The 24,080-nt window shown below is 44.4% G+C and overlaps 1 protein-coding gene across 4 annotated transcripts in view; it reads right to left on the reverse strand.

Moving 5' to 3' along the window:
* Positions 1–12,775: 12,775 nt before the first annotated feature.
* FOXP1 (forkhead box P1) overlaps positions 12,776–24,080 on the reverse strand; it is a 482,289-nt gene continuing 470,984 nt past the window's right edge. For all 4 annotated transcript variants that reach the window (XM_070391016.1, XM_070391017.1, XM_070391014.1 and 1 more), the window contains 2 exons: positions 22,450–22,616; positions 12,776–17,216 (listed from right to left, as the gene is read on the reverse strand). In XM_070391016.1, the coding sequence (XP_070247117.1) occupies positions 17,072–17,216; positions 22,450–22,616 (312 nt within the window). In that variant the 3' untranslated portion in view covers positions 12,776–17,071. The remainder of the gene's footprint in view (positions 17,217–22,449; positions 22,617–24,080) is intronic.

The following is a 24,080-nucleotide window of genomic DNA, read 5'->3' on the forward strand; positions in this document are numbered from 1 at the left end:
GCATGTTGGTGTCAAATAGAATTTAGCTCTGAACTGCTAACAATGTATCCTGCTGTGTTTTCTTCCTCACAGGAAGATATGTTTTTACTGATTTTTTTTTTAGAGCGAAGGGGTTGGGGAGGAGAGAGAGAGAGAGAGAGAGAGAGATCAAAGTGAGAGAAAAACATCTATCAATTACCTCCCATAGGTGCCCCAACAAGAGATGGAACCTGCACCTGGTATGTGACCTGCCTGGGACTCGAACCTGCCACCTATTGGTGTATGGGATGATGCTCCAATGAACTAATTAAGCCACCAGGCTGGACAGAATGTACCCCTTGTTCTTGCTTTTGTGCACAAAAGTAAGCTTTGCTATGTTATTTGTTTACCTTCATTTATCAGATATCATATTTTCTAAACTTGTTTTCTTTTAGCTGGAGGACTTCCTCCAGGAGTGTTTTCAAAAAGGCCTATGCTGTGGTGCTGGCAGAGACAGACACACAGACCAATGGGACGAACTGAGAGCCCAGGAGCGAACCACACGACATGGTCAAGTAACTCCGACAAGGAAACAAAAACACACAATGGAGAAAAGACAGCCTCTTTGATAAATGCTGCTTGGAAAATTGGGAAGCCACATGCAAAAGAATAAAATAGACTATAGTTTGTCCCCATGTACAAAAATTAACTCAAAATGCATCAAAGACCTAAATATAAGACCTGAAATAATAAATTACATAGCATAAAACATAGGCACTAAACTTATGGACTTTGGTTTTAGAGAAGATTTTATGAAATTGACTCCAAAGGGAATGGAAATAAAGACAAAAATAAATGAATGGGACTTTATCAAACTAAAATCTTCTACACAGCAAAAGAAACCATCCACGAAACAAATGAGAGAAGATATTTGCAAACAACAGCTCCGACAAGGGGTTAATATCCAAAATGTATTTTTAAAAATCATACAATTAAACACCAAACAAACAACAATCCAAGTAAAAGATGGGCCGATAACCCGAACAGACACCTTCCCAAGAAGACATACAAATGGAACAGATACCTGAAAAGATGCTCACTTCACTAGCTAATAGGGAAATTGCAAATCAAAACTACAGTGAGATACCACCTCACACCTGTGAGAACTATTATCAACAAGACAAATAGTAACAAGTATTGGAGAGGTTGTAGAGAAAAGGGAATTTTCATTCACTGCTGGTGGGAGTGTAAATTGGTACAACCACTGTGGAAAACAGTATGGAAGTTCCTCAAAAAATTAAGAATAATTTTTGAACCAGGATTCTCTACCTAAGAATTTCGAAAACACTTATTAAAAAAGATATGTGCAACCCTATTTTCATTGCAGCATTATTCACAGTGGTCATACAGTGGAATTCTACTCAGCCACAAATAGGTGAAATGCTGCCATTTGAGAATATCATGCCAAGTGAAATAAGTCAGACAGAAAAAGTTAAGAACCATATGATTTCACATGTGTGATATAAAATTGAAAGCAACAAATGAACAAACAAGAAAATCAAACAAACAAATGAACTCAGAGACACAGACAATAGTTACCAGAGTGAAGGTGGGGTTGGGTGGGAGGGCAGTAAAGGATAAAGGGGGTCAAATATATTGTGATGGGAGATAATTTGACTTCGTGTGGTGAGCACACAATGCAATATACAGATCACGTATCATAGAAATGTACATTTGAAACCTATATAATCTTATTAAACAATTAGAGGCCCCGTGCACGACATTCGTGCACAAGTAGGGTCCCTCGGCCTGGCAGGTGATCAGAGCCAATTGGGGCCTTCCGGCTGCTGGCAGGGGCCTTCCTTTGTTCCACTCCCGAGGGGATACTTTGCATATTAGCCTTTTATATAGATAGATAGATAGATAGATAGATGTCAGTCCAATACATTTAACTTTTTTAAAAAAAGATCTATGCTGGAAATCTTTATTTTGACCTCATAGTTAAATGATAGCTATCTGTCTTGAATAGTAATTGTATTTCTGAGGTGTCTTATTTTTCCCTTTAAGCCCATGCATCCTTGTGGGTATCAGATAACTTGTCTAGTAAAATGGACTCAGGGAAGAAGCTAAGTCAAGCCTTGGGGAGGGGAGGTTGTGGCCCTCTAGTGTTACAACTGCGTTTGGCTGCATCGCTTTTCCCACCTCTCTACCAGTGGAACCGGACTCTCACATAATTTGCTTGTGCATCTACTTTGGATGCCTCTGTTTACACTTCTGGGTGCTGATGAAAGAGAAGGGAGTGATCCTGGGAGCCCGCCTCGCCTACACCTTTATTGCCTGTTGCCCACCCTACCTGGTCCCAGCACCATCACCCTATCACCCACAGTTTCTAGGCCCATAGCCACCCCGACACCTCCAGAAGGGAGGCTCTGAGAGCGCTCTGCCTGCTCCCGGCCACTCCACGGCCAGGACGCCCAGAAGCTTTCTCAGCCATCTGCCTGGCACCTCACGGCCTCACATTAATTCTGGTCAGTCTTTTGTGACTATGGTACCCTTTGTCTCTACATTAACCCTGAGAAAGGTAGCTTATGTCCTTTAAGTTTGGGGATCCTTATATATACATAGGGTGTCCCAAAACATGTATACACACACTTTGAATAACTAGAAAGGCAGTGTTCATTAAAATACATTTTAGTTTCAAAGTTGAGCCATTAGCTTTAAAGTGTGTATGCATTTTGGAGGACACCCTGTACTTATATTTGGGGTCTCTGCCATCTACCCCAGAAGAAGTACAGTGATGGGTACCCCTCAGACCCAAGTTATTTGCTGCCCCCAATTTTCCTTTCTTCCTGCTGGTCAAGCTCAATTCCTCTTGGTTGGAGACACTGGTCAGTTCTGCTTCCCTGCCCAGAGGTCCATGGGAAACACTGTGTTGGGAGTTTTGAGATGCCATTCACAACTCCTGGCAAAGTCTACACCAGGCGTCTCTATGTCTCAGCTCCTGCAGCACAAGTTGATGATTTTTAGAATTCCAATGAAACATTCCAGTTTCAAACTGTGACTCTTTTGTGTTAACCTAAGAAGTTAAAATATACATCAACCTTAAGGGTCATATTTGGAAACTATACCAAGGGCAACCAACCATCTTTTTGCACACATCACCCTCACTTTCTTTCTCTCCAACGTTGATTGTGTTGATTATTGATTAGTGGGGGGCAAAGATTCCTTTCTGCACAGAGACACACCAAGAATAGCTGAGGTCCATGTGAGGTCAGACACCTTCTCCTGAGAAAGCTCAGTGCACACCTTTCCTGAGGTGAAGCCGTCAGAGGCTCTGGGCTTGCTTAGGAAGAGACCCACCAACATCAAATTCTTTCAGACCCATCCGTAGTGCATAAAAACTAACCGGGGCCTACCAGGACCGGCTTTATTCATAATATTTAATGGTCATGTAATAGGAGTTTTTATTCAGCAGTTAAAGTTCATAAGTGCAGGTTTTACATGGAGATAGGTATTATGCTGATGGTTTAATTACACACCTTTTTGAACACCAAAGGAAATGGGTTATGCAGGTCTGGTAATTAAGAGAGACAATGAACCTAAAGTGAAGTGATCTTTATTTTTAAATTAGTAACTCTTTGAAAATGTCCAACCCAGGAAATGATACTTGAGGTTAGAAGTTGTTTATACATAAAGCTCTCTCTGTCTCTCTCCCCCGACCCCCCTTTCTCTCTTTCTCTCTCTCTCTCACACCCACACACACAATTATTTTATAGTTATGATTCTACAAATTAACATTTTTTGTTTTATGGACTTAATTCAGCACTAAGTAGTTACCACATGTCCTTTCTTTTAAAGCCAGCAGAAGAGACTTTCCCCCCAAAGCCATCAATTTTAAGTTCATTAAGTAAGTCACCGGATGTTGGGCCCAAAATAATTAAACTGAATCTCCAAATTCTTGATTTCATTCAATCCAAACTACATACTTTCTCCAAATTAAATTTTTATGTGGCAAAGAGTTTCCATCTTCTCTGTGTTATTGAAACACAGTATTATTTACTCTTTCCTGCCCCTAACACACACCCCTGCACATATGCAACCCAACCTCTTCTCTAACTTCAGACTCCTCAGTCAGCTGCCTACTCAACATCTCATGTTGGATGGTCAAGAAGCCTTGAGTCTAGAACAATCTCCTGATATTACCATAAAATCGTTCCTCTTGAAGAATTCTCAGTTGGTGAATGGCAACACTACCCTTTCAGTTTATCTCACCAAAAGACTTGGGTCTCCATTGACCCTTTTCATTTCTCATGATTGACATGATATTCAACAGTAAATTCAATTGGCTCTATTTTCAAAATATAAGCCTCCTCACAACCTCTACTGCTGCTACCTTAGTTCCAGCCATCACAGTCCTTCTTGTAACTCGTCCTTCTGCTTCCACACTTGCTTCCTTATATTTAAAACCCAGCGGCCAGAGGCATCATTTTAAAACCCAAGCCTGTGGATGTCATTTTTGTGCTCATAACCACCAATGGCTTCTATCTCACCAAGAAGAAAAGCAAATGTCCACACAATGAGACCATTGAGGCACAGCATCATCTGCTGCCCGTTCCCTTTGTCCCTATTTCTCACACCCTCTTCCTCACTCTGTGTTGGACCCTCAGAGCCTTTGCCGCTTCTGTTCCCTCTGTCCAGAATGTTCTTCTCCCAGATACCTACGTGGCTTGTTACCTTCAAATCTTTACTCAAATGTCACCTCACCGTTGAGGTCTTTACTATGGCAATCACCCCCCAGCCCTCTCCCCAGCACTTTCTATCCCTCCTCCCTGCTCTCTCTTTCTCTGCCAGCCACTAATCCCCATTTACCCTACGGTTGTCTGTTTCCCCTTTCTAGAAAGGAAGCTTTGGGAGGCTGGCATTATTTTCTGCGTTGTTCACTACTGAATCCCCAGAATCTAACAAGCTGTCTGACACAGGGTAGGCACTTAGTGTAGCTGTTGGATCAATGCCTGTCTCTAAGGTGTGAACAGATCAGAAACAATGTGAGGGCTGGGGAACCCTCGGTTAATGATGTGAGCTCAACACAAAGCTTAGCACTAGAAGGGGAGGGGGCCATTGTTTGGGCCTCCCTGGAACCACCTTTTTTCTTAGAAAGAACAGTTTTATCTGGCAAACATTTCCCACAGGCAGGGCTAGTTAGAGGACATCCCTCCCTCTGTCAGTCATTATGATTGACTGAGAGAGGAGGGGATGATCGAGGTTGGGCCAATCAGAGTCCTCCCCTCGAATTCTCTGATGGTGTGACAGGGGACATTTACTCTGGACCCACAGATATGGCACTGCCTGTGGTCAGTTTATTTACAGAGGGGAGACCGTGGGCAATATCCACAATATTGAACAGCTGATACGGCATAGACCACCAACAGTCAAAACTGGACCCTGGGCAAAAGCAGTGACACTATCGCCAGCTGCGTTTCAGCTGAAGAAACCACCTATGGGAGGAGGGAGTGTGGTGCAGACACAGGGAGAGGAAGTCTGGGGGGAAGTAAAACATTTAGTGAGGAAGGAAGCACATGAAGTATGCAGACCTTCTGAGTCCATTCTCTGTCGTCTCATCTTGCTCTGTTCTTTAGCATCTTTTATGTTTTTAATTGACATGCTCATTTGAAACTCTGAAGACATTTCTGAAAATTTACCACTGTTGGGTAACTGTGCTCCTGGCATTTAGTCAGCCTGAAGCCGAATTCGCTCTGACCGAGAAATGATATAAAAATCATCTAATCATTGTCCAACGACTCAGGTCTCCACCCTTTTTGGCATCTTGGATTATGTTGGACTTGATGAGAGTACAAAACACACTTCCCTCTTCCAGCCCCAAAGAGGTGCCATTCTTCTCCCAATACCACTGTGCTTTGGTTCTCATTTTACCTGCAAAAGGACAGGAGACGGGTAATTTAGAATGTGTACTTAGAATGTCACATGATTGTTTCTCATGAAGCCATGATCATGAGTGGTCCAGCCCTGGCCTCCATCTTGAGCATCAACCCGCCCATGCCCTCCTTCACAGTCGGAGCTGCACACGCACAGGCCTCCTTTCATATCCTTGAACTTGGAATTCTCTTTTCTGCCACAGGGCCTTGGTGAATGTTGTTCCCTCTGTGAAACGAACCCCACTCCATAGTACATTTGATTACAAAAAACAGAAAGCCAACTCAAACTAGCTTACACAAGAGAATTTATTGGCTCATGTAATTGAAAATCCAGGAGTATAAAAACTAGCTTCAGGCATGGCTGGATCCAGGAGTCCACATGATGTGGTCAGTGTATCTGCTTTTCATTCCCAGTTTTGCTTTCAGTCTCCCCTCCTGGGTTCCCATCTTGTCTTGGTCTCAGCTTTCAGTCTTGTTCTGGGCTTCCACCCGTGTCTCCTCCTCTTTTGTCTCTGTGTTCTTCTTTCCTTTAATTTAGGTGGGCCCTTTCCGTATTACAGCAAAAATAGTCATAATAGGTCCTAGCCAATCAACAACTCCTATCTTGTAACGTGGGAGTTTTTACTGAAGCTCGCAGAGGTTTAAGGAACTTGACCGAGGTTGTCTGGTCATCGAGAGGCCAGGGAGGCTGACACCCGTTTACCTGGCTCCTCTTCCAGGCCTGTCGGTTCCAGCTCCCAGCGTCTGTCAGTCCCGGGCAGTCAGGGTGTCCTGCGGGAACGAGACGGGGAGCATTGTCCTCAGGAAGCTCACGGCTGCTTCATGCGTTTTCCCAGGGACAGTGGGTCGCAGCTAAAGGGTGGGGCTCTGGATCTGGAAGCGTGGTCTACCTATCAGGCAGACTCTCAGTTACCTCATTGGAGGATTCAAGGAAGGTCTAGGCCTGCTCACCGTGCAGTCCAAGGTGAGGCAAGTCATAAAGGCCCAGGCACACACAGACCCGGAGTCTTGTTCCCACACTGAATAGTGGGCGCTCATTTAAATGTTTTATCTCCACATTATGTAATGACTTTGTAATATCTTACAAATGAACAACGATTCTGCTTTCCAGCTATATTTGTCATGTGAGTGTATTTGCTACCTTTGCCTGAAAGTCACTTGCTGGGAGGCTCTTTAGAAGCAGGTGACATGACCAGTACCGACAGGTGGGCTGGAGACAACTATGGCCTTGGGAAGCCCGTGTCGGCTGTAAATGCCGGTGACCATTCCTACTTGCAGGTTTGGTGTGAGACTCTCGGGAATGAAGTTTAGTCAGGTTGGCCATGAAATACAGTAGAATGGTTTATGCGGACAGCTCTGGGGTCTGGCTGGCGGTTCACGCCACCCCCGACCTTCCTAGCAGTGTAACCTTTGCTCATTCACACAACAAAGTGCGCAGGAATTCCTGGTCCTCGTGCCGCCCTGGAGCTGGGAGGGAGATGGGCTGTAAGCAAAGATGCCGATGGGTGTGTGATGTGGAGAGGTGCTGGCACCGTGGAAACAATACGGTGAGCAAGGCCTGGTGAGGGCGTCATGTTACTGCGTGGCCGGAAACGCCTCTCTCCTAGAACACGGGGAGAGTGGAGGGTGTGAGCTGCGCCGAGAACCAAGCAAAGAACATCCACCAGAAAGAAAATAAAAACTCTGAGGTACCTGGTGTCTAGTGAGAGCAAGTGGCCAGTGCGGCCGGGGGTGGGGGTGGGGGGAGGGAGGGGCGGGAGAGGAGCAGCTTCCTTGCCTGAACGGGCAGCTGGGTCAACAACACCTCGGAATCACGGAGCTGGACTGTGAAGCACTCAGACTTGTTAACAGTGATTGCAATGATGATTTTGCCATGTGCTTGATTTACAGCAACTACATGTTTTCTAGAAAATCTCTTGCTGACCCTGCTCTGCAGTCCCATGCCTCACACTCCAGCTCTTTTGCTGTGCTTGGGACTTTTCTCTTCTCTCTGCTGGCACACTCTCCCACATCCTGTGAGTTTCCATTAAACATTGGGCGCTCTGGGAGGCTCCCCTATTGTCCCAGTGGGCGGGCGGGCCTCCCCTGGCTCCCGCAGCCCCCGCACTGACCCTATGGCGTTACGATCCTATGGGATGTTTAAGAACTGTCTTCCCGGTGAACCAGTGGGGACCATGAAACCAAGTTTGTGTCTATCTTTCCCCAGTTGCATCCCCAGCGTTGAATTTGAACAGGTCATTTAATGAGTATTTGTGGATGGATGGATGGATGGATGGATGGCAGCATGCATGCCAGTGAAATCTGCTCCTAACAGGTCACGTTCCCAGGCAGAGTTTAATTAGACAATATTTTAATATTGATGAAATGTGGAGCGCCACACAAACTCCATGCTGAGACCATGGATTTCATCAAGAAAAGTCCCCAAGGAAGAATATGTTATTAAATTTTTAGAACTTTAAAATTGGAAGGAACCCCTTTTATCATTTAGCTAAATGGCCTCAATTAAGAGAAAGGGAAAGCTGAGGAACAAAGAGATGAAGTAACTTGCCAAAGTCACCCAGTTCGTTAGGGCCGGGACTGGTGACCAGGGTCTGGGTCTCTAGCATTTGAGCCAAAGAGCGCGCTGGGCACCGACGGCTGTAGGAGTCCCAGATCCAAACAGTGGCTGCGTTGGTTCCGGGTGACGGATCCGATGCTGGGCAGGAGGAGGGAAGGAACTTTGTGCTGGAGGTTGAGTGTTTTCAGATTCAATGCATTTTGTGGGCAGGAAAGCACTTTTATGTGATAGCTTCTAAACTCTTCAGCCTAGTGGGTACTTTTGGAAGTGTTTTAATTTCTGGATCAGACACTCAATTCTCCAACATGCCCGGTAGATTTTTTTTCCCATCCAGGGTCCTAAAGTAGCGAGGTAGATTTGGGAAAATAATTAGTAAGAATCTGAAAGTGAGAAATTATTCCCGGAACACTTAGCTCGCTCCTTCAATCATACACTTGAAAATGGCTGAGACTATTCTGCGCGAATGCTGGAATCTCTCCCTAAACCCTAACGTGGGTAAGCTTACCGAAATATCTTTACAATTTTATTAGAGGTTTTAATTCACTGCTTTATCAATCTGTTAGACTGCAACATAGCTTTAAATATTCAAGTGGTAATTAATGAATCTTTTATGTTGCAAATCGAATATGTCCATCTGTGTGCGCTGAGGTGAGGTGAGGAAGAGCGAGGGCTTCTCCCGTTCCCACCTGCTGACTGCACAGGGCTCCAGGCCACTTTCACTCGCTGCCCTAGTGGGGCCAGCGCTCCACGCGGCCCAGGTCTGCTGTCTTTCTGAAGGTCAGGCTCCTTACGTGTTTCTTGCCAGAGACATTCCCGACTAGATGGAAAGTCTTTGAATGTGGAATTTTTGCTTGAGTGCAAAATAATAAAAAGCATGTGTATGTTAAAAAAGGATCAGCTTAATGGCAAATGAGCTTTGGTCTGCATTAATATTCTATTACAGTAAAAACTTCTATTTAATAAATTTTCTCCAGACTTTCCCCCCCAGAATCTAATGTATTTTTCTAAGTGGCCTGCCAACCTAAGAAAAGTATATATGATACATTTGATTTATGTTAAGTCAATAACATGCACAAGCCATTTAAAATTGTACTTTAAATGTAGAAATATCAACCCAAGGAAACATGTAGAGTACCATATATTGAGAAGGGAGAGTGTTAACTTTTCGGAGGCTGAAATGCCTTATAAATGCTATTCTACTTAGTAGATATTTTTTAAATGTGGTGCTTTGTCAAGTGGTAAGAAAGCAAATCTGAAATCCTGCAATTTAGTTTAGAACCTAAAATGGAGCTGATATTCAAGACTTCACTGAACACAGCAGTTTTCCTGTCCTTTCTCACTAATGAGTGAGCCGTGAGCGCCGCCCGACACACGCACGCAAGGCCTGCCGAGTCTCTGGAAGCCACTGGTGCTCTTCTCCGGCCTAATTAATACCGGACTTGGTGACATTTATGTATCAGAGCAATAAGCTAAACAGGAAACAATTTATGTCACCTAAAGCTTTTTACCAAATCGATGCAGCTCTTTGTAATTACTTGTTTCACAAGATGAAAAGTGCTAAGGCCTGATCTTCGTCCATGGATTTGTGGTCAACTTGACCTGTGCTTCCGTTGTTAAAAAAAAAAAAAAGCGTTGGTGATCATCACTGACTTCCATCAAGTGATCCATATTGCTAACATTTCTGGAATTTTAATGTAGTTACAATTTATAGCCGATCAAATGTGGTTACCTAAATTGCTGTTGCTAGTAGGCAGTTTAACTGTCTTTATTAATTACAGTATAATTTAATGTTTGAACACCGGCACTTGTGTTGGTCATTTTTACAGCTAGAGCAGTTATCTGCCTTATGACGAACCATTTTAGCATTTTCGATGGAAATTTGCTAATATGATGAGTGATAAAAATGTCACACACTGGTAAATAATGATTATTGCTTTGGCTGAAATTAATTCTTGAAAGATCAGTTACCTTCAAATTATCATTATAACTTGAAGCTAGTCTTTTTCCTTCCTTATATTCTCAGTATGAGCCAAAAAAAAAAGACTGGTAATTTCAAATGAAAATATCCATTATGTAAATATGTAAAATATATATATATATATATATATATATATATATATATATGGCATTGAAGGTCATTTTACAATAGGTTTTGCTTCTTTAAAAAATCAAATATTGCTTAAAAATAAAGTAGGTGATATTTAGAGTGGTGGCTTTCTAATCCAACTATTGTTCCAGTTAAACCCGTGTTTTCAATGTGACTCAATTTCCCTCCAATGTGAATTCTGTCTTAAACCTTTCATCAGTCAGTTCCTTAAATGAAAGTATCAGACCCAACTTCACTTTATTTTAACAAGGAATACTTTTATTTGACTCAACTACAATGATAAATTGTGATCACTACCCTGAACATAAATGTGTAATATCAAAGAAGACAAAATCTAGTAAGACTAATTATACTTTGGCTTGATTTTTTTTTTTTTTTGAGAAGTGGGTGTTACTCTCATGTATCTGTGTTGGTGTGAAACTGGTATTCCTAAGAATTTAGGCTCTTTATATAAAAGTCCTCATTTAAAAGAAAAACCTGTATTTTGGGTTTGCTGCCTGGTTTACCTGAGTGACAAGTCTGAAATATGTAAAAGATGATGATTGTGCTTTAGAACAGTTCCTGACATTCAATTAAAAACTGTACTAGGTATCAACCTGCAGTATCATCACTAATGCAGTCATGCCTGATATGGGTCCTTCAGCTTATTCAAATATGTGTACATATTTAACCTCACCCGCTGCACATGCTGTGGGCAGCATTGTGTAAGTCTGGCATTTTAAGGAATCTCAGTTAACTCTTACTTTCTTAGTTAGCCGGGCGAGAACTGAGGGCCTGAGGTTTCGCTCATTACCAGGCTAGAGGACTTCTGGACTGCGGCCCGCCTGCCCGCGAGAAGGGGACCCCCTGGCAGCTGCACAGCAACACCAACATGAGAACAATGGTTTCCCTGAAATACTGCCAGGGGAGTGTTTACCTTCTCCTCAGCATGACAGTGTCTTGCCAAGTAAAGGCGGCAAGGTTCATCTCTAAGTCCCTTCTTCGCTTGTGTGATGTGCTCGGAACCACACAGGTAACGGTGTTTATTACCACACTTTGGCCACTTCACGCGGTGCTTTCAATAGACTCACGAATTCAACCCATGTGCTGTAAGAATTTTTAAAGCATGTAACACCTGTTTAAAAATACCGGGAACTGACTTCTTTTCCCTTAGATTGTCAAATAAAAAATGACAACAGCCAGCCAGGTCAGTGTGGCTCAGTTGGTTGAGCGTTGTCCCGTGTTCCAAAAGGTCACTGGTTCGATTCCTGGTCGGGCACATGCCCAGGTTGTGGGCTTGATCCTCAGTGGGGGAGTGCAGGAGGCAGCCGGTTGGTTTTTCTCTCTCATCAATGTTTGCATGTTTTTCTCTCCCTCCCTTTCTCTCTAAATAAATCAATAAAACATATTTGAAGAAATGACAAGAACCAACTAGCCATCTAGTGTGAATCAAAATTATACTTTTTTTGGCCAGATCAGCAAAAAAACACATTTTTTTGGTTTAACACAGAATTTTGGCGATTAGGTTATGTGTGCCATGAGATAGAAAAGGTTGAAAATTGCTGCAATAGACCAATTTAATTTTTACTGAAAGATGATGCCCGAATTCATTAATCCTTAGTGTATACAATATAACATTAAAAAGATATTTTATTAAAGATATGCAGTTTTTTAAAAACCTCAAGATCAAGATGGTTTTTCTGGAATATTTAGTTACTGGTGCTCTACTGTTTCCTTCACTGAGTGCATTAATCTAACATATTTTTTATAGAATATTTTTATAAAATCATTTGTTCTAAGCATTTATCATTATATGCAAAAAGATTTCTTGATGAGAATATTATAGACGGTGCATGTTTTTGACATTAGCATTTTATTTGGATGACTAATCTTGCAGATGTGAAATTCTAATGAATTATTCATGATATTGCTTTCCTCTGAAATTTCAGTTTGCTCTTAATGCTAGTTATTAAACATTTTGTTTTTCTCTATAAAATTTGATGAAGAAAAATAAGGGTGTGCTTCCTTGAGAGAAAAGGTAGCCGCCTCGTTCCCGTTTTCCCAATTCTCTAAGTGGAGGCTGTACTTGAAGCCCCGAGGACGAGAGCTTCAGGCCTCCGTGATGCTGAAAGCTCCCCGTTCCCAATGATTTTAATTTTGTGTTGGAAGCAGCTGACGAAACCCAGGGCACATGCCCAACAGACAGGACCAGCCGGTGAGAAGTGAGAAGGGGAAAGAAACTTAGGCTGTGGCGACTTTTACCACCAGTGTGAACAACCAGCATTTTATTGCATTTGAGAATGCTATCATGTCAGTAATCAGTACTGACTACACATTTTTTTTATTGTCTGCATCCACAGACACGGAATGATGGAATTACAGTTGATGTCAAGGAATGAGTTTCTTTTATGTCTTATCAAAACAAAACAAAACAGAAAGATTCCTGTTACTGGCAGCGCCCACCCTCGAAGCGGGGCGAGCACGGTCCCGCTGTGCCGCCTTCGCCCGGCGTCTGGGGGGAGACCGCGTGAACTGCACTGGGCCCACGGATGCCTATAGATTACAAGTCTCATTCTCAGGATAAAAAAGCAAAACCAACTCGCAAACACATCCAAAGTGTCAACAGGGTGTACCATTAACCAAAAGGTAGCAACTCTTCAAACCCTTACAACGCATGTTCTCTGCACCCTTGGAAATGGAGCTCAGCTGGAATGTGGAGAGAGGAAATATTTAACTTTTTTTTTTTCACGATAAGAAAACTAGTGATTTACGTCGTTTGGGGGGGTTTAAGAATCCAGGGTATTGGTTATGGGGTGATGGGATGTGGCGGTGTCAGAGCGGTCCTGTCCGTGGGGCCGGCTGGCGGCCCTCGGTCCCGCAGCGGAACTCGGCTGGCAGCACAGGCTCTAGGGACCGGAGAAATGGGTCGGCATTCCTGACAGTGCATCTGCCTGATACGAGGGACTATGTCCCAAAAGTATGCTTTTCCTTGGAAAAAAATATGTAACAAATTGTGTTTACATTTTGGCACCTTGTAAAGTTTTTTTTTTTTTAATACAAAACGTTCAATAGCTTTGACACTCCTCGCTATTAATCACCACTTCACTGATAAACTTTGAAAGTGTGACCCTGCAATTTCATCATGCAAAATATTTACTGCAGCAGGAGAAAACATTGTTTAAAACATTTTTTTTCTCTTTTCAAATGTATGAACTTGTTTAAGATCACCAGGAAGGCAGTGTAGAATAGACACAATGGATAGGAATGTATCAAAAAAACAGATTAACACACATGCCCACGCGCACGCGCACACACACAAAAAAACCTGTACAAAATGCTCCAATCAATGAGAAGAAGGGGAAAAAAAGTCTGTTAACTATGTTACAATTTAAAAGAAAAAGAAAAAAAGGTTAGGGAATGTCTCTCTCCCACGTGTCAGGAAATGTCATCCAATATTCTTAAAGCAAGGATAACTAAATAAAATACATGTGCAGCATATTCTGCAATTCCATTACATACAGTAGTTTTTTTCCCCAAAGCTTTTTTTAAGTATCATGAATATAAAGCAGTTGCACAAAAAGCAAAAGTGTTTTGACAAACAGGTGTATGCATTTATTCCTTTTTAGGAACAATATCTAAAAAAAGAACCGCCCTCCTCCCTCCCCCAAAAAGACGAAGATTCACACAGACACGTTGGGATATATGTACAACATAATAAACCATCCCCAGGGAAGCGACCAGGACAGCCCCCGGGGTACAGAATCAGAAGTGTAAAAATCAGAGCGAAGTTTGCTTGCTGTAAAGCCTGAGAATTTTTTTTCAGTTGGTTCTCCTGCAAGGCTATGATACCTGCAACGATATGTAAAGTCTAATTTTTCCTTTTTACCTTTTGCTACAGTCTTTAGACTAAGCATGCAAGACATACGACTAAGTGCAACTGAGTGACTTTTTTTAAAATTTTAATCATTCCCTAAGGTTTGAACTGAGGTATGCGTACTAACAGTTTCTCATGCTGTTATCTTTACTCATGTCTAGCTACACATGCTGAGAATGAACTAATCTACCAGATTTGTATCCTCTTTTGAATACCAAACTAACCAGCAACCACTCCGCTGAGAAGCACAGGGCCCCCTGCCCGGCCCCGCTGGCTGCTGCCTGCACCCCGAGCTGCGTGGCCGGGAAGGCTGACGGTCTCGCGTGGCCACAGGCTGCGCCGGTACAGAAAGCCGAGACGCTTCCAAGTCAACCGCCACAGGAGTTTTTGTACCAAGCTTACGAGTGGACAGGAGTGTTACTTTTTTAAAAAATGAAAAATGCTGGCGAAAGCCTAATCAGAAAAAAAATCTTTAAACAAAATAAGGAAAGAGGATAGGATATGTGCCAAGAGAAACCAAGATTACCACAGTGATCACAGCACAGTCCTTAAACCAGCGTGGCATCCAATCTCCTTCAGGAAGTGTGTTCTCGGGCTAACATCGGACGGTGCAGCTCCACTGCGGAGCTCGTCTATCCTCTCTGAGTTTGTGGTAACTGTCTCATCTGCCGGACACCCTGGTTCTCAGGGGCACAGGCCTGTGTTTTTGAGATGGGACTCCCTTCCTTTGTTTACTGCTTTAATACTGTGTCCTATTTTTATCTCAGTAGCCCCATAATATCTCTTTAAGGAATGAATTTTGGTCTTTGTAGAGATACAGCAGAGAAAAAAACCAACAACTAAAAAAAGTAACAACTTTGGTTCCATCATCTGCTTGGCCTTCTAAATTTACGAAGGAGCAGCTCTTCCTCAGCTTAGCAACAGCCTACATCTCATCAATCGCCTCTAAATTCTTTCGCCTCCTTTGATCAACAATAAGAGGATATTTGGCTTCATCAGATAAAGCATAAAACAGAGAACATAATTTACCTTTGTGTAACATCTTTGGTAATTTTAGAAAAAAAGGTACAAAGAATATAAATTAAGCTCCAAAGGGCTCTCAAACTAAAAACAAGAGCTACGGACCTCCAGGAGCAACTGAGGCGGAGGGCGCAGGCTGCAAGCGCGCAGCGTTCCAGGCCGGGCGGCACTGGCGTGACCCTCACATCCCGCACACTCCTTCCCCAGAGGCCCGGCCGGACGCGCCCCTCGCTCCGTGTCTCCTACAGTTAGTTTTGACACTGGGTTGGTGTGATCACACGGCATACACACTGAGCTGCAGCAGCAAATCTGCACATGTGAAATGAACACTTTAGCGTCTGCTGAACTCGGTCTCCATTAACTCCCGCAAGTTCCATCTGAAATCTAATTTGCATTCACACAGATTGATGCCACCAAGAAGATCTGCACTGATGTTTAAATCCTCCACCACCACCACCTTCAGCAGAGCTGCTCGGGAAGCAGCTTTCTGGCCACTCTGCAAACAAAGCGACCGGCACTGGTTTAGCATGGCTGGTCCCCGGGCTCCACACAGGTGAGCCTCCAACAACCAGACGTCAGTCTCCAGATGATGAGATGTGGGGGTGCTCCGTTTCCTGGTGCTGCTGGACGCTGTGGCGTTCCCCGAGGACGAAGGCAGCTGCAAAATCAACGCGGCGGGTCTGAGCCAGCCCCTCCCGCTCCTGCACGCTGGTGGCGGACCCTGCATTGCTCCCGAGCCCACTTTTCTGTCATCCATTCTCTCTCTGCAGGCCCCCTCTGCGCAAGGACCTGCGTGTGTAGAGTGCAGCATTTGGGACCTTTTTGAAAAAGACCAAAACGGAATGTTTTCTGACTTTAGAGAAAACATGGTGATGTCTGAAGAAAAATGGAATGAGTGACAGAAAACTACCAACAAGAAATGACATTCAGCGTTGTATAATAAAAACACCTATAACATTCATCACAAGGTACAGAGGACGTGAAGCCTCCAGGAGGCCGCGGGCCCAGCGGAGGCCTGAGGTCAGAACTTAAAATGGTAGAGGAGAAGCAATAAGAAGAAAAAGCAATACATTAAAAAGTTTGGGATAATTATTTTTAACCCCCTCCCCCCAAAAAACACACAAAGGCCTTCCCCATCCCAACTGGAAGCAAAAAAACCCAAACAAACAAAACCCCGCGCTGGAGTAAAGGCAGTGATAATCAACATGCAGTACTGTGCAAGCAGGCCGCCCACGGACCGGCGCTCTGGGAGAGGCGTGGCTGCAGCGCCGGTGCACATGCTCAGTTGGGTGTCCTCAGGGTCCAACGTCGGCAGGACTGCAGTTCAAAGTCTGCTGCTAAAAGCGAATCAGTTTAGCAAATTTACAACAGATGTTGACTGTTAAGAGAGGAAAATCCCAAGTACCAAACAAGTCCATCCAATGCACAGAGTACAAATTCCTTTTTTCAACAAAAAGTAGAAAAATCAAAAATACTCCCAAATGGGGTTCTGGATGGCACTGAGTTACACCTTTCAGAGTTTTGTCAAAATGCAGTGTGACTCCTCCAGACTGTACAGCAAATGGAGAACAATGTCACTGCTCATTTTTGACATGTTTTGTTTTTTTCCAATCTTCATTTTTGGGGTCGGCCTACCCAGACGTTCACTCCATGTCCTCATTTACTGCTTCGTCTTCGTAATCTCTGTCCTGGTCAAAATCTGGACTGTGGTTGGCTGTGGTCACTAAGGACAGAGGCCCTTCGGCTTCCTCCGGGTCCAGGGGCTCCTCCTTGACGTGCACAGGATGCCTGGAAGCAAGGAAAGGGTCACTGAGATAACTGCCCGCCCAGTGCAATTTAGCCGTTTCTCGCAACACAAAAGCGCATCTAGGACCACACTGTCCAACACGGCGACGCTAGCCACGGTGGCTATTTAAGCAAAAATTAATGCAATTTAAAATTCAGTGTCTTGCCCTAACCGGTTTGGCTCAGTGGATAGAGCGTCAGCCTGCGGACTCAAGGATCCCGGGTTCAATTCCGGTCAAGGGCATGTACCTTGGTTGCAGGCACATCCCCAGTAGGCGGTGTGTAGGAGGCAGCTGATCGATGTTTCTCTCTCATCGATGTTTCTGGCTCTCTATCCCTCTCCCTACCTCTCTGTAAAAAATCAATAAAATATATTTAAAAAAAAAATAAAAATAGAATGAAAAAAAAAATTCAGTGTCTCCACTGCACTGGCCACATTTCAAATGCTCAAGACCAGGTGTAGGCAAGGCCACCAGACGGGACAGCACAGAGCAGCATCCTGGCCACAGGAGGTGCTCCCGCCCTGGTGGCTGGAGCGTGGTGGTCTCTGGGCTGAGCGGCCATCCTCCCAGGGGCCTCCGCCTGGGCACCCCATTCCCTGAGGGTTTATGAGGAAGCAGCTGTGACTCAGCGGGTCTGGGGGGCCTGAGACTGCATGTGCATACGCTCCCTGGTGATGCTGCTAGTCGGAGGACCACACTGCGCACAGGAAACTGGCGCCCTTGTGGCGTCCTGGGTGATGACTACAAATCACGTCACCACGCGAACTAGGAATCTGTGGGGCAGCGGCGGCTGGCGGCCGCGAGAGCGGAGGCTGTGCTGCTTTGCTCGTTAGCATGCGGACCCCGCGAGAGAACTCTCCCGAGAACGACCCAAGTGAAGTCCTATCATTAATCAACTTCAAGCAAACACAGCAAAGAGACACCATGATACATGCTTGAAACTCCAAATTAATGCATATTTTTACAAACTGTCAATAAGGCAAGAAAAGCCCTGCCAGGAAACACAAACGAAGAGGAAAATGCTCCCTCAACACAACAAGATGATAAGAAAGCAGAGCCCGATCAGAATAGTAAGGCTGTCAGCTGTAAACAAGGCCCCACAGGAGGCCACTGGGGCAGCGCAAGGGCCTGGAGGCCGCCGCCGCCGCCTCATTAGGGACAGAGCGCGGCTCAGCTGGAGGGGCCCACAGGGATGGCAGGACATCACTCTGATAAGAACTGAGAAATGTTCGTAAATCATATTTACAACCAGGTCTTTGCAAATACAAATTACTTTGTGTTACAGGGCTTTGATATGTAAAAGAACCATTCTGCTGAGTTAAAGGCCCTTCCTGGGACAGCCACCGACAGCCACCGAAGGGAGGATGTTGTAACTGATATTATCAGTTATTATTAGTGATAAGAGGTGTTCCTGTGGACTGGCGGCTGGCTTCCTGGGTAATTGATGCTGTGCCCAAACCCGAAGGCCACCTGAGCCACTTACAACAAACAGGAGTGCTGTGTGCTGCCCCTGACCCCGCGAACCTTCAGAAAACCCAGATTCCAAACCGAGAGCGGAGGGGGCAGGGGGCAGGATGAAGCGCTTTCCTAAATCGTGCGGTATTCTTAAAAACTACTTGCAAAATAAAATGTAGCTAAGCTGTGTAATAACACGCGTCACTAGTTGTGGTCCATCTACTTTCAGTTTTCCGATGGTCCTATTGTCTGTGCTTCTACAGTGAGAGCTGGACTGGCTGCATAACTTGCAGAGCCCTCTGTAAAGTGAAACTGTGGTTCAAAACTTAGTAAGAATTTCAGGCTGGAAGCAGTCCTGAGCATGGCATCCTTCCTGTCCACTGCACACCATGCGGGACATGCCTGGACCGTTGGCCCTGGCAGGATCCCCTGCACTCTTCTGGGAAGGATTAGGTGTACTGATTAGTGTTCCTTTAAAGAAAAAAGGCACCCGTACTCCTAATTAGGGGAGGTGTTTGGTTTTTGCCTATCCTCTCCATTTGGGGTCATACTTCCATATCCTGTGAATACAGCGGGAAGATCATCGTCTGTGTTGTTGGCTCTGCAGTGACACTCTTCATGGCTCTGTGGAAGCCATTCACATGGGACCTGGAGCCTCACTACTCTGTTTGTGACTGTTCCCCTCCTGCTCTTTGTAGAACACAGTGGCGACTTCTATCCATGAATCTTTCTCCCTCTGTTGATTTACCCCTTTAGGATAATTTTCTAAGAATGAAACTATTAGAGCAAAGGCCAAAACATCATTATGGTTCTTAGGATTTGTTGTTATAATCATTTCCAAAGGGACTATATCAATTTAGACTCAACCTCATCAGCACCAATATTACTTTAAAAATTTTTTGTCATATTTATTAAAACTTTTCAGGTTTACAAATCTGAATTTGATGATGTTGAGATGATACAAGACTATGGACTGGAGGGGGTGGGAGGACCTAGAAGAAATCCAACAGTCATCAGGAAGTTCTTGCTTTATAGTTTTAGACTGACAAATATTTTGCTGGGCACAATGAAATAAATAACAATCATAAGCCTGCCAACACAGTTTACATTAGGGAGTATTCTCCCCTCCCCTAAATTTGCAGCCAAATCTCAGTAAGATTATTAGCATCCCAAAGACACAGGTTATGACCCTATCATGCATGCCTACTGGCTCAATCCCAGTGCCCAGTGCAGGCCGGTCCCCAACCAGTGTGAACTGATGAGACTTGCTGTGTGACAACCAGACCACACACCAGAGTGACGTCAGCTTCCGGGCCCCGCCGATGCCGAGTGGAAGCGCAGCAGCACAGGCACGCGGCGCTCAGACCGCGGACGAGCCTGGCCTTCCGTGCGGGATGCACTTCGGGTGAGACACATGCTTCACTCACCCACGTGTCTCCAGAAACAGGAGCTTCAAGCCTCGCCTCTTCTCTTACAGACCAGCCCCACACACCCGCCCCACTTTCTCTCCAACTCCTACTTCCCAAAGGGCTACCAGCGAATGACTAAAACCACACATTTCCTCTCTCACGTCCGAGTAATTCCTTTGTTTAGCCACTCTGGGAACAGCGCTTTTAACTGAAGCTGGCTGGTGTTTAACGGCATTGTGATCCCAGGGTGTGTGCAGAGCTTGCAGTATTTTGCTTTGTAACTCCTTTAGCTCCCATCAGGATAAAAGTGTAATGCCCCAAAGCCATAATTATGTGTCTACTTTCTAGGGTTTCAAAAGAGAAACAAAATGTAATGGTATGTGAGTGTCACAGAAACAGTAAGAATGCCGAGTTCTGTTTCAACACCAGACGTTAGCTGGGCCACGGCACTAACAAGGTCCTTAAGCCTTGCTGTAAAGTTTACAGCTTGATTTATTCCAATAGACTGGAACAGTTAAGAAACAATTTGCATCATAGCAGGGTAATGCACATTGGACAAGAATGGAAACTATGCCATTACAGAACCTGCTTAATGGATATATGGGGTCAAAAAGAGTGACAGTCTATGGCACTGATAGCAGGCACCGGGAATATGCTATTGACATGTGATTATATTTAGCAAACAGTGTGAACCTGTGAGATTTGAGCAAAAAATCATATGCATTTTAATGTCTTTATGTAGGGTTTCTTTTTTTTTTTTTAAAGCAGTTGAAACCTTCATTTTGTTAAAAATTATGCTGACTGCTGTAAAACATGGTTTCTGGTAATACTGGGGTTAATTCAAAGTTGTTAAACAAATTAACTCTATAGTGACTTTATCTTGTACAGCAAAAGTCACATTACTCTAAAATGTTGCCTGAGGTTTTTATCCAAATTTCTTTTTTTTTCCTTTTTAAGCGATCCTTCAAACTAAATAATAGAAATATACATCAACTAAACCTTGGAATCCATAGCATTATGAGACATAGTATCCTTTCATTCAATAACTTCAGATATTTTTGCTCTAATGAGTATTTCTTGAAGTAGCTTATATAGCAATTTATATTTGCTCTGAACTTCCTTAATATCTGAATAAATACTCCTGTAATGACAACGATTTAAAGATGAAAACATGTAATACAATAGAAACCCCAGGCTGCGTTAGAAAGCATGATCTATGGGAACATCTCTCAGAATAATGGTGAGAAAAGGCTAAGCGACTATTCCTATAAACTAAAAGTCATTTGCAGAATTAAAAATCCTTTTCAGATCACGTTGGGCTTAAACCAAATGCTAAATAATCAAATTGCAGATCCCCCCACTAACCCAACACCTACCCTGGCAGACAGCATTTTTTCTGTCATTAGATGCCAATTCATTCTGTTGCTAATTGCTACAGGTCATATATTCCATTCCCACTGCTCAAATAATCTTCAAAGAAGATGGTAATCAGTAATTCAGAAAGTCTGTGTAGTCAAGCAGCGTCTTCTAGGAGCTGACAAGGAGGCACGCACGGAGCTAGTTTATTCTGTCAGGTGGGTGTCGTTTTGCAGCCACTTGCTAAAAGGCAGACTCATTCTGTGACCCCCCCCCCCCCCCCCAGTCATTTGGGGGAGTGTGGTTTCTCTTCTTTTTGACCTTTTCCCGAGAAAGAGGGCACTGTCAGGTCCACCTGTTCCCTCCCTTGGCCCCCCGCCGGGGCCGAAGCCTTTGCCGGGTCTGCCTGCTCCTGGGCCATTCACATTCAGCATGGACAGCCACTGCCCTCACTTCACTCAGTCACGTGTGTGCTCATTATACTGCCGTCTGCTGCTAGAACGCTCCTATTAATTTTCCTTCTGATTTTAACCGCAACCTATCAATCATGCTGCCTTTCATTCGTGCCATCATTGCTGCCTGGGAATAGCGTTCCGGCACTGTGTTCACGGTGAAGTTCATCCCACAAACTGGCAGACAGCATCCCTTTCTCCCTGGCAGGTGCAGCGTCCCCGAGACCTGAACACACCAAACTGCTGCACACTGACTTCAGGGGACAAAGTAGGGTGGGAGGCAGAGGGTGGAAATAATGGCCCGGGATGCCAGGCAGAGGGCAGAAAAGCAACCTGACACCCACTCTATTGCTGTGCACACCTGTGGTGCTGCATGAAGCCGGCCCTTTTCATGGGAAAGTTAGAAAATGCTGCTAAGCAAGCTAAACGTTTCCAGATGCACTGGGTTCTGGGAAATAAAAAATTATAGAAAAGGTGTAAAAAGTGGCCACAGAAAGGCTTGTGTGCACATAGGACAGGGAGACGGGAGTCTGGCGCAGAGGTCTCTGGGGACAATACTCACACGGCCTGCACGGGGGACCTGCCGGGGCTGCTGTCGCTCTCGGTGCTGTTGGCGTGCTCCACCGCCCCATTCAGCTCTTCCCGCATGGCGCTGGCCAGGCCGCCCAGAGTGGGGTTCCCCATGGAAGCGGTAGTGTACAGAGGTATACTATTCTCAGCCATGGAAGCCTGTCATCAACCGAGAGAACAATTAGGATACAGGATGCAGAGAAGGGACCTACTCATGAAGGGTGTAGGCAATCATCTTCAGCTTAAGCTCCTTGTAGTGTGGTTGGCAAATTCGCGTTTCTAGTGACAAGCACTTTGCTTTAAAAGCAAGACTTGTGACACACGTCCCTAGCTTAGTTTCAAAGCGCTCCCTGGGGGATCAGACGCCCGCAGGGAGGGGAGACTCCATCAGCCCTGCTGAGCAGAGTCACATGGTCCAGACAAGGCCATCTAATATGAGGTTTGTGTCTGATGCTTTTTTTCAAGAGCAACTGAATATTTCCAGATCACAGGGAAATGTAATGGAATTTTCATTTCTTTATTCACTTTGATGACTCCAGTATTGGATATTAGAGATTTGATCACATTATTCTGGCTGCACAGCTCAAACTTATGAGAACTTCCATAAACATTACTTCATAGATCCTATAGAGGAGGAAGAGATTATAGAATTGGAATCAATTTTTATCTTCCCCCATCATTTCTGTTTTAATGGTTTTTTAAATTTTTTTAGTGTAGTTTGAGAAACTGGTTGAAGGTAACACCCACAATTCTTTCACTCCCAGACCAACCAATCACCTAGAATGTTAGGACTAAAAATAAACAGATAGATAGATAGACAGACAGACAGACAGACAGATAGATAAATCTCTGCCAAAAGGAAGCTCTAAATTGTATTTCTTTGGGGAACTTAAGTAGATCTATATTGAAGGTGACAAAGTCAGTCCAAATGAGTGTCAGCAAAAAAGTATGGAAATGAAAAAACAATCCTGAACTTATTGTGGAACACTGTTCACTTGAAAGCTCTGCTGGGACTATCATCTGAGTCTCTTTTCCCTGGAAATACCCCCAGATCGGCTCTCACTGGGTCGTTTCATTAGACAGTTGCAACATGGTCAAAGTGGGGCCATCTCTAGCTTGTATTTTAGCAGCTTCTCGAGTCAAAAGCTGACAAATAAAATAGAAATGTTTATGAGAATGTGCTCTTGGGGATGAGTTGGTCACCCAGTTGACAGGGCAATCAACTTGGGGTCCTTTCTCCTTGGCTCTCAACGTGTCCTAGCTGCGGCCATTCCGACTAGGACTGGATCACAACACAGGGCCTGAGGCCCGACAGTCACGGTGGCGAAAGGCATCCAGAAGGCAAGCACTTACACTGACGCTCAAACAAGGAAGATGTAAGTGAAGAGAACCAGCTTGTCCCCCTACAGAACGACCTGCTGGCTGCACAGGGACCTGGTGCCTGCTGCACAGCAGAGCTGCTGGAACATTCTTTGTTGAGTGAATGATCAAAGCAACCCCCCGCCCCCACCACCACAACAAGGTTAGAAACTGCTTATGCCTAAACAAGTGGTTCCTCCTGTAGCTGATGTCACCTCAGCAACAGCTGGATGACAATTTGTACGATGGACTTAATTACATGAA

The sequence above is a fragment of the Myotis yumanensis genome, unplaced genomic scaffold, assembly GCF_028538775.1.
Source record: "Myotis yumanensis isolate MYYU_CA2020_CCGP unplaced genomic scaffold, mMyoYum1.0.hap1 SCAF_14, whole genome shotgun sequence".
Classification (NCBI taxonomy): Eukaryota; Metazoa; Chordata; class Mammalia; order Chiroptera; family Vespertilionidae; genus Myotis; species Myotis yumanensis.